Genomic DNA, 11,643 nt, shown 5'->3' with positions numbered 1-11,643 from the left:
ACTAACCCTTGGATTGTACATTTATATAAATAAAAATATATTATTAAATTGTGCACAGCCTGTTTGTGGTTATACTTTACTAGGTTAAATAACTAACCCTTGGATTGTACATTTATATAAATAAAAATATATTATTAAATTGTGCACAGCCTGTTTGTGGTTATACTTTACTAGGTTAAATAACTAACCCCTGGATTGTACATTTATATAAATAAATATATATTATTAAATTGTACACAGCCTGTTTGTGGTTATACTTTACTAGGTTAAATAACTAACCCTTGGATTGTACATTTATATAAATAAAAATATATTATTAAATTGTACACAGCCTGTTTGTGGTTATACTTTACTAGGTTAAATAACTAACCCTTTGATTGTACATTTATATAAATAAATATATTTACTTACATACAAACCCTGTTTGTGGTTATACTTTACTAGGTTAAATAACTAACCCTTTGATTGTACATGTATATAAATAAATAAATTTACTTACATACAAACCCTGTTTGTGGTTATACTTTACTAAGTTAAATAACTAACCCTTTGATTGTACATGTATATAAATAAATATATTTACTTACATACAAACCCTGTTTGTGGTTATACTTTACTAGGTTAAATAACTAACACTTTCATTGTACATTTATATAAATAAATATATTTACTTACATACAAACCCTGTTTGTGGTTATACTTTACTAGGTTAAATAACTAACCCTTTGATTGTACATTTATATAAATAAATATATTTACTTACATACAAACCCTGTTTGTGGTTATACTTTATCAAGTTAAATAACTAACCCTTTGATTGTACATGTATATATATAAATATATTTACTTACATACAAACCCTGTTTGTGGTTATACTTTACTAGGTTAAATAACTAACCCTTTGATTGTACATGTATATATATAAATATATTTACTTACATACAAACCCTGTTTGTGGTTATACTTTACTAGGTTAAATAACTAACCCTTTGATTGTACATGTATATAAATAAATATATTTACTTACATACAAACCCTGTTTGTGGTTATACTTTACTGAGTTAAATAACTAACCCTTTTATTGTACATGTATATATATAAATATATTTACTTACATAGAAACCCTGTTTGCGGTTATACTTTACCAAGTTAAATAACTAACCCTTTGATTGTACATGTATATATATATAAATATATTTACTTACATACAAACCCTGTTTGCGGTTATACTTTACTAAGTTAAATAACTAACCCTTTGATTGTACATGTATATATATAAATATATTTACTTACATACAAACCCTGTTTGCGGTTATACTTTATCAAGTTAAATAACTAACCCTTTGATTGTACATGTATATATATAAATATATTTACTTACATACAAACCCTGTTTGTGGTTATACTTTACTGAGTTAAATAACTAACCCTTTGATTGTACATGTATATATATAAATATATTTACTTACATACAAACCCTGTTTGCGGTTATACTTTACCAAGTTAAATAACTAACCCTTTGATTGTACATGTATATATATATAAATATATTTACTTACATACAAACCCTGTTTGCGGTTATACTTTACTAAGTTAAATAACTAACCCTTTGATTGTACATGTATATATATAAATATATTTACTTACATACAAACCCTGTTTGTGGTTATACTTTACCAAGTTAAATCACTAACCCTTTTATTGTACATGTATATAAATAAATATATTTACTTACATACAAACCCTGTTTGTGGTTATACTTTACGAAGTTAAATAACTAACCCTTTGATTGTACATGTATATAAATAAATATATTTACTTACATACAAACCCTGTTTGTGGTTATACTTTACGAAGTTAAATAACTAACCCTTTGATTGTACATGTATATAAATAAATATATTTACTTACATACAAACCCTGTTTGTGGTTATACTTTACCAAGTTAAATAACTAACCCTTTTATTGTACATGTATATAAATAAATATTTTTTTTTTTACAAAAAAACCCTGTTTATGGTTATACTTTACTAGGTTAAATAACTAACCCTTTGATTGTACATTTATATAAATAAATATATTTATTTCCATACAAACCCTGTTTGTGGTTATACTTTACTAAGTTATATAACTTACCCGTGGATTGTATATGTATATTAATAAATATATTTATTTCCATACAAACCCTGTTTGTGGTTATACTTTACTAAGTTATATAACTTACCCGTGGATTGTACATCTATATTAATAAATATATTTATTTCCATACAAACCCTGGTTGTGGTTATACTTTACTAAGTTATATAACTTATCCTTGGATTGTACATGTATATAAATAAATAAAACTATGAGCTGGAAGTTGATTTTTAGTTCCCGTTTACATGGAATTTGTGTGTCGATACTTCATGGCTGTACCATATCAGGAAGTAAACTCCAAAAATGGGGAAATGAACCCTCTTTTGTAATTTTGAGGTTAAAAATGCCACCGTTTCGAAACGACCTGTTTTGCACTACTTGTGTCCGGCTGTGCAGCGAGAGTGCATCTCCATCCACGTGGGCCAAGCCGGAGTGCAGATGGGCAATGCATGCTGGGAACTTTACTGCCTGGAGCATGGGATCCAGACCAATGGGCAAATGCCCAGCGATAAGGCCGTCGGAATTGTAGACGATTCGTTCAACACGTTCTTCAGCGAGACCGGAGCAGGGAAACATGTCCCTCGTGCGGTCTTCGTGGACCTGGAACCCACTGTGGTCGGTAAGTGGTTATTGCCTCACCACTTTGTATAGCTGCACACCTCGTATGTCTGCTCATTATTACTAGTTGACTGCTACATTATTACCTAGTCTGTCTGCAACGCGTTCTTCTGACACATACCTTTATTTGGGCGGTGTATAGGCAACTCACAGCTCCCTCAATGGCTTCTGGAAAAAAAAAAATCTGTGTTCCTTGCATGAAGCAAAAACGTGCCGATAATATAATTGCTTATCATGCAAAACACCTATCACTGCACTGGAAAAGGTAGGGACAGGAAGACTGTGCTGTGAAGGTTAGGGACTTGTAATACCCTCTTTCACCTGGAGTGGCGCTTTACGATACACATTTACATAGAGAATTCGCGACCCTCTTTTCCCCCAAGACCACCGGTAAAGATAAAACATCCCTATACACTAATTTGGGTCATGCTGATCCTATGTAGCAAGTCTGGACGTAATCGGCCCAGAACTGTAGGAGGAGTCACATGACAAACACACATACACACATACTCCTTGAATTATAGCGAGGATTATTGTCACATTTTCCTGTCTTGCTGTTCCATCGTTGTCTATTTCCTCATTCTAATAACAATTTCTAGCTTGTAGTGATTATCTTAATCCATCTGTTCTACTGTGTGGTGAAACACGAGGTAACGGTACAACATTATTTATTGTCTTCTCTACCTGGAAGTTAGGATCTACCTGGAATTTGCAATGACATTGTGTGATAATAGCCTGGATAGCCTGGTGTTGGCTTAGCGGTTTGGGTGCCGGCTTGGGATCCTAGGATCCTGGGTTCGAATCCCGGTCGATCGCTGAATTAACGCCAGGGGGGTTGACTCAGCCTGTCATCCTTCCGAGGTCGGCAAATTGAGTACCATTTCACTGGTAATTCCCTGTGTGTCGCAAGAGGCGACCAACAGGGTTGGTGGCAGGAAGAGCATCCAGCAATAAAACATTGCTTCAAAAAGGGGGACCATGGTGCCCGAAAAAGGCCAACCCCTGCTCTGCAGGGGGAAATGACCTCTAAACGTGGATCTTTGTGTGATAAACTTCTTTCAAATAGTAGATTTGTACCAGACAAACGTTAATGAGAGTCATCTGTGGTCCAGCAGGTGTTTGCATGTTGTACACTCTTTTATTTTGTATAATATTGAAATTAAAAAGACAAGGGAGTTTGGTGGAACAGAAAATTGAGGGGAGGAAGATTGAGCAAAGGGAGTGCTCCAATAGGAATGTCCAACGGACCAATCCAAGAGAGGTTTTTGACTTCATTATGAAACTGATGTTGTTCAGATGAGGTGCGAATGGGAAAGTATCGGCAGCTGTACCATCCTGAGCAGCTCATCTCAGGCAAGGAGGATGCAGCCAACAACTATGCACGAGGACACTACACCATTGGGAAGGAGCTCGTGGACCAGGTCCTGGACCGTATCCGTAAACTGGTGAGTTTGCAATGGAATGTTTGATGTGGAACCAACCAGTGATGTTTTGCATTTGAGCATCGGATGTGAATCCTACGTTATTTGTTTTTAGGCTGACCAGTGCATGGGACTGCAAGGCTTCCTGGTGTTCCACAGCTTTGGTGGAGGAACGGGTTCGGGCTTCACGTCTCTCCTTATGGAGCGTCTGTCTGTGGATTATGGGAAGAAGTCCAAGCTGGAGTTTGCAATTTATCCAGCTCCTCAGGTGTCCACAGCCGTTGTTGAACCCTACAACTCCGTGCTGACCACTCACACCACTCTGGAGCACTCTGATTGTGCGTTCATGGTTGATAACGAAGCCATCTATGACATCTGTCGCCGTAACCTCGACATTGAGCGTCCCAGCTACACCAACCTCAATCGCATCATCGGGCAGATCGTCTCTTCAATCACGGCCTCTCTACGCTTTGATGGAGCACTCAATGTTGACCTCACAGAGTTCCAGACCAATCTGGTTCCTTATCCTCGCATCCATTTCCCTCTGGTCACTTATGCTCCCGTAGTGTCAGCAGAGAAGGCTTATCATGAGCAGTTATCTGTGATGGAGATCACAAACTCGTGCTTTGATCCTGCAAACCAGTTGGTGAAATGCGATCCACGACATGGGAAGTACATGGCCTGCTGTGTGCTGTATCGTGGAGATGTGGTCCCCAAGGATGTCAATGCCGCCATTGCTGCGATCAAGACCAAGCGCAGCATCCAGTTTGTGGATTGGTGTCCCACCGGATTCAAGGTGTGCTCAATTCCATGTTTTTCAGGGTATTTCGTTAAAATATCTGATCTCTTCCCACAAAATCATAATTCATCATAAATTGATATAGGAATTATTATTTGATGTCATTGCTGTTTCTCCAGGTTGGAATAAACTACCAGCCTCCTACAGTTGTACCTGGTGGTGACCTGGCAAAGGTGCAGCGTGCAGTCTGCATGTTGAGCAACACAACGGCCATCGCCGAGGCCTGGGCACGCCTGGACCACAAGTTCGACCTGATGTACGCCAAGCGTGCCTTCGTGCACTGGTACGTGGGTGAGGGAATGGAGGAGGGCGAGTTCTCCGAGGCTCGGGAGGACATGGCGGCCTTGGAGAAGGACTACGAGGAGGTCGGGATTGATTCGGTGGAGGCTGAAGATGAAGAATGTGAAGAGTACTGAATAATATTTGAGGAAATGCATTTGCTCTTTCTATCAGAATAAAGGTTTTGAAAAAATATACCCCGTGCTCGAGTTTTTGTATTGGAAATATACATTCTTTGGTTTTGTTGGGATACATCCAGATGCTCAAGTGTTTCATGGAATTGTCAACACAGAGGTTTGCATAGGCTCTCATTACCTCGTAAAGATTGTTGAAGAACATGTGCCGATAGAAAATGGTCCACCAGGAATAAAAACGTCAATTATTAGGCCCAACAATTAGAAAGAAGACAAAGGGGAATTATGAAACACAATAGCAAATAGCAAATAGATATTCAAAAACAGCTGGACAAATTGGGGATGGACAAGTAAGGTCGATTGGAATGATTAATAAGGTTAGCTGAACTGGGATGGAGAACGAGTCATAAATGCCGAAGATCAAGGACTTTAAAATGGAAGAACTGAGTCAATTGGCTATTCCATGATGGATATGCTACCCCTTATGAGACAACAGTGGATGGAGCAACTATCGGGGTGCTTCTTCATGGTGGTTGTACCCCAACCCCTGCGCCCCAACGCTAGTCAGGGCTCAAATCTTCCCCACTCTTCCCTGCTCCCCGGATTCGTCAGGGCAGCTCTAGTCCATCTCTTCTCTCTCTCTCTCTCTCTCTCTCTCTCTCTCTCTCTCTCTCTCTCTCTCTCTCTCTCTCTCTCTCTCTAGCTTTCGTGGCCTTGACTTCACGAAGGTGTCGGTGAACCATCTTGGATGTGGGGAATCTCCGAGTCGCTCCTGAGAGATTGATCGGCTGTCTTCGTTCCGCGGGCCTGTTTGAGAAAATTGTTTGGGGCTATAAAACCACAACACCAACTGAAGAGTGCATACAACACCTTACGGCTTACACCAAGCAGTCTTGAGAAAAAGTACATGGGCGGGGTCAGTGAGTGGCAAATTTGATTGGTTGAGATGAGGTAATATGGCGTAATAATTTGTCCAGGTAAAAGGGTTTTTGAAAGTGCCAAAAATTCGATTTGTGTTCCACAGTAATAACTTGATTGATATAAAATAAAGATTTTAAAGGGTTGAGGGAAAAACCTTTTTTGGAAGTTTACCGCCATTGGTGCAGCGCCTTTTACACCACCTTCACGTGGTCACGGAGGTCACGTCTCTTCAAAGCTGTTCATGCGCGCACGCTTTCAAAGTTAAGTAATTTTTCACAATTATGTTTTTGTCGAAACTGTATCTTTCCTTCGGTGTGTGTAACTATTGGTGTGTCTTTAATAGGATTCTCGGTGTTGGTTTTTCATACCTGTGTACAGAATCGTTGGTTAGTTCGTGTCGCGTATTCTGAGGCCTAGTGTAGTACTAGTAGGCTACCGTGTCCGACCTTGGCTTGAGGCTTTGTTTTTGTCTCAGCAGTTTTTCGATTGCGCTGCAATTACTGTCGGTCTCTGTTTGTCACGGTCTTTTCACCCCATACTTCCTTGTTTTAAAATCTCAACTAAAAAAAAAAAAAACCAAAAAAATATTTAGGTCCTTGGTGTCCTTGTGTTTTATACTTCTCCCACTCCCCCACCCCCCCCCCCTTCCCACACCTCCTCCCCCCAAGCCCTCTCCCTCCCACACATCTCCCTGCTCTCAAATGTTGTGTTTGTGTGCTTCCCCTTCTCTCCCCATCTTGTCTTCCGTTCCCTCTTTTTATATATTTTGTTTGTCTGGTTGATTTGTTTGTGAAGTAAATGTTAGCTCTTTCACGAGCCTCGATTCAGTATACAAAAAGAAACAAAAAAAAAACCTTATTTAACTCATTACATTAGTTATTCGTGCCTGTTGGTTATGTCCTTTGTGACGTCCTTAAAAACAGTAAGTTTCCTGTTTGGAATGGCTCTCAATTTTGACTGAGACAGGTAGACGGACTAAAAAAAATTATCTCACCGCGCATGCGCAATCGGGACGAAGTCGGACATTAAGAACTGCGAAACTACAGGTTAATTTTCCGATTTGTGTTCAAAATCTTACGTTCAGTTGAAATTAAGTTGTTACTCGATCATAAACTGATGTTTGTAGACAGACAGACAAAATGACCCAATTGCTCGACCCTGCTTTTAGCTTCGTAGGTGCAGGTAACAACAGCGGACGGATGCCCTGAACCACAAGCAAGAGGTTAGGGCCATCTCTCTGCAAATCTCTCAAGCCTTAGATACTGTCTGGCACCCAGCCTTGATTTCCAGGCTTTCCTCATTTGGTGTCCAAGGCCACCTGGACCACAGGTGTTACCTGTAGTATGCCAAACGTGCTTTCATGCACTGGTACGTGGGCGAGGGAATGAAGGAGAGTGAGTTCTCCCAAGCTTGAGAGGACGTGTGGCCCTCAAGAATGATGATGATGAGGTCAGGATTCTCTTGGTAGAGGTTGAAGAAGAAGACTGTGAAGAGTGCTGAATCATGTCTGACATTGATCTACGGAAATGCGTTTCCTCTTTCTGCCCGAATGCCTGAGATTTGAAGCTCGAGGTCGGTTTCTCTCACATCGCAGGCAGGTAGGTCGGTGGTCTCTCTTCTATTCTCCAACATTGCTCCTTCCGCTCTCTCAGTCCCCCGACCCTCCCCAGCAACTCCAGGATGCAATCGTTCTTCCAGTAAATCCTCCTGGTTAAACTTCCACAATTCAGGCTGATTGCACACTTCCACTCTTTTATTCCTGCCTTCTCCTATCTATGGAACCACCTCCCAGTGTCTGCTGTCTCACTTTTTCCTCCAGGTCTTCAAGCAAGGAATGAACCTCCATCTCGTGTAACCCCCAATTCGGTCCCTTGATCTTTATTACCCCCATTGACCCTTTCTAACCTGATCTTGTTTGGTTCAGTTTTTCCTTGCCTCCTACCTTTCTTGTTCTTGAATTCCCAATCCCTCGATCTTTGTCCCACTCTCTCCTGCCAAGAAAGGTGTCGTGGGAAGTTGAATGGACACGCTGAGTGTCGCTGTCCGCTCGGGCCGGTTCCATCTGTACAAAGTTGAGAGCGCTGCCGTGTAGTTTGTGCCCTGTAGAGTCGGCCATTAAATCTGTTTTGGACTTTGAGTTCATCAGGATGCTTTCCCTACAGCACCTATTATGCTGATCATGGACAGGTAACACCTGTCAAAGGAATGGACCCTCCTGTGTACCTGATGTTAATGGGGAAGGGACAGTTCGGGATCGATCTGTCCAATGACGTCCTCAGTAGGAGCTGTCGTGGTATCCTGGTTTTATTTAATCGTATGCAGCTTGTGGCTGATTGGCTGCATCATTTTCTGGGGGCGTGGCTATGCCGCTGATGCAACGCCCCCTTACCAGATGGTACTCATTTTGCCGACCTCAGAAGGAGGACAAGTAGCTTTATCCAGATAACCTTTAGAAGTAGAATCTCTCGGTGGTTTATCGAGGTAACCTTTAGAAGTAGAATCTCTCGGTGGTTTATCGAGGTAACCTTTAGAAGTAGAATCTCTCGGTAGTTTATCCAGATAACCTTTAGAAGTAGAATCTCTCGGTGGTTTATCGAGGTAACCTTTAGAAGTAGAATCTCTCGGTAGTTTATCGATGTAACCTTTAGAAGTAGAATCTCTCGGTGGTTTATCGAGGTAACCTTTAGAAGTAGAATCTCTCGGTGGTTTATCGAGGTAACCTTTAGAAGTAGAATCTCTCGGTGGTTTATCGAGGTAACCTTTAGAAGTAGAATCTCTCGGTGGTTTATCGAGGTAACCTTTAGAAGTAGAATCTCTCGGTGGTTTATCTAGGTAACCTTTAGAAGTAGAATATCTCGGTGGTTTATCGAGGTAACCTTTAGAAGTAGAATCTCTCGGTGGTTTATCGAGGTAACCTTTAGAAGTAGAATCTCTCGGTAGTTTATCCAGATAACCTTTAGAAGTAGAATCTCTCGGTGGTTTATCGAGGTAACCTTTAGAAGTAGAATCTCTCGGTAGTTTATCGAGGTAACCTTTAGAAGTAGAATCTCTCGGTGGTTTATCGAGGTAACCTTTAGAAGTAGAATCTCTCGGTAGTTTATCCAGATAACCTTTAGAAGTAGAATCTCTCGGTGGTTTATCGAGGTAACCTTTAGAAGTAGAATCTCTCGGTAGTTTATCGAGGTAACCTTTAGAAGTAGAATCTCTCGGTGGTTTATCGAGGTAACCTTTAGAAGTAGAATCTCTCGGTGGTTTATCGAGGTAACCTTTAGAAGTAGAATCTCTCGGTGGTTTATCGAGGTAACCTTTAGAAGTAGAATCTCTCGGTGGTTTATCGAGGTAACCTTTAGAAGTAGAATCTCTCGGTGGTTTATCGAGGTAACCTTTAGAAGTAGAATCTCTCGGTGGTTTATCTAGGTAACCTTTAGAAGTAGAATATCTCGGTGGTTTATCGAGGTAACCTTTAGAAGTAGAATCTCTCGGTGGTTATCGAGGTAACCTTTAGAAGTAGAATCTCTCGGTAGTTTATCCAGATAACCTTTAGAAGTAGAATCTCTCGGTGGTTTATCGAGGTAACCTTTAGAAGTAGAATCTCTCGGTAGTTTATCGAGGTAACCTTTAGAAGTAGAATCTCTCGGTGGTTTATCGAGGTAACCTTTAGAAGTAGAATCTCTCGGTGGTTTATCGAGGTAACCTTTAGAAGTAGAATCTCTCGGTGGTTTATCGAGGTAACCTTTAGAAGTAGAATCTCTCAGTGGTTTATCGAGGTAACCTTTAGAAGTAGAATCTCTCAGTGGTTTATCGAGGTAACCTTTAGAAGTAGAATCTCTCGGTGGTTTATCGAGGTAACCTTTAGAAGTAGAATCTCTCAGTGGTTTATCGAGGTAACCTTTAGAAGTAGAATCTCTCGGTGGTTTATCGAGGTAACCTTTAGAAGTAGAATCTCTCGGTGGTTTATCTAGGTAACCTTTAGAAGTAGAATCTCTCGGTGGTTTATCTAGGTAACCTTTAGAAGTAGAATCTCTCGGTGGTTTATCGAGGTAACCTTTAGAAGTAGAATCTCTCAGTGGTTTATCGAGGTAACCTTTAGAAGTAGAATCTCTCGGTGGTTTATCTAGGTAACCTTTAGAAGTAGAATCTCTTGGTGGTTTATCTAGGTAACCTTCAGAAGTAGAATCTCTCAGTGGTTTATCGAGGTAACCTTTAGAAGTAGAATCTCCCGGTGGTTTATCGAGGTAACCTTTAGAAGTAGAATCTCTCGGTGGTTTATCGAGGTAACCTTTAGAAGTAGAATCTCTCGGTGGTTTATCGAGGTAACCCTTAGAAGTAGAATCTCTCAGTGGTTTATCCAGATAACCTTTAGAAGTAGAATCTCTCGGTGGTTTATCGAGGTAACCTTTAGAAGTAGAATCTCTCAGTGGTTTATCGAGGTAACCTTTAGAAGTAGAATCTCTCAGTGGTTTATCGAGGTTACCTTTAGAAGTAGAATCTCTCGGTGGTTTATCGAGGTAATCTTTAGAAGTAGAATCTCTCGGTGGTTTATCGAGATAACCTTTAGAAGTAGAATCTCTCGGTGGTTTATCTAGGTAACCGGTAGAAGTAGAATCGGTGGTTTATCGAGGTAACCTTTATAAGTAGAATCTGTCGGTGGTTTATCGAGGTAACCTTTAGAAGTAGAATCTCTCGGTGGTTTATTGAGATAACCTTTAGAAGTAGAATCTCTCAGTGGTTTATCGAGGTAACCTTTAGAAGTAGAATCTCTCAGTGGTTTATCGAGGTTACCTTTAGAAGTAGAATCTCTCGGTGGTTTATCGAGGTAATCTTTAGAAGTAGAATCTCTCGGTGGTTTATCGAGATAACCTTTAGAAGTAGAATCTCTCGGTGGTTTATCTAGGTAACCGGTAGAAGTAGAATCGGTGGTTTATCGAGGTAACCTTTATAAGTAGAATCTCTCGGTGGTTTATCGAGGTAACCTTTAGAAGTAGAATCTCTCGGTGGTTTATTGAGATAACCTTTAGAAGTAGAATCTCTCGGTGGTTTATCTAGGTAACCTGTAGAAGTAGAATCGGTGGTTTATCGAGGTAACCTTTAGAAGTAGAATCTCTCGGTGGTTTATCCAGATAACCTTAAGAAGTAGAATCTCTCGGTGGTTTATCTAGGTAACCTTCAGAAGTAGAATCTCTCGGTGGTTTATCTAGGTAACCTTCAGAAGTAGAATCTCTCGGTGGTTTATCCAGGTAACCTTTAGAAGTAGAATCTCTCGGTGGTTTATCCAGATAACCTTTAGAAGTAGAATCTCTCGGTGGTTTATCTAGGTAACCTGTAGAAGTAGAAT

At 40.2% G+C, this 11,643-nt stretch overlaps 1 protein-coding gene across 1 annotated transcript in view; it reads left to right on the top strand.

Annotated features, from left to right (window-relative positions):
* Positions 1-5,450, top strand: part of LOC137416463 (tubulin alpha chain) — a 6,018-nt gene extending 568 nt beyond the window's left edge. The window contains exons 2-5 of the mRNA XM_068102062.2: positions 2,533-2,755; positions 4,051-4,199; positions 4,291-4,971; positions 5,094-5,450. Coding sequence (XP_067958163.1) covers positions 2,533-2,755; positions 4,051-4,199; positions 4,291-4,971; positions 5,094-5,390 — 1,350 coding nt within the window. The 3' untranslated portion in view covers positions 5,391-5,450. The remainder of the gene's footprint in view (positions 1-2,532; positions 2,756-4,050; positions 4,200-4,290; positions 4,972-5,093) is intronic.
* The last annotated feature ends 6,193 nt before the right edge of the window (positions 5,451-11,643 follow it).

This window comes from Myxine glutinosa, chromosome 1, assembly GCF_964187855.1.
Source record: "Myxine glutinosa chromosome 1, kmMyxGlut1.1, whole genome shotgun sequence".
Classification (NCBI taxonomy): domain Eukaryota; kingdom Metazoa; phylum Chordata; class Myxini; order Myxiniformes; family Myxinidae; genus Myxine; species Myxine glutinosa.
The sequence above is the reverse complement of the archived record's forward strand: the minus strand, read 5'-3'. Positions and strand labels throughout refer to the sequence as shown.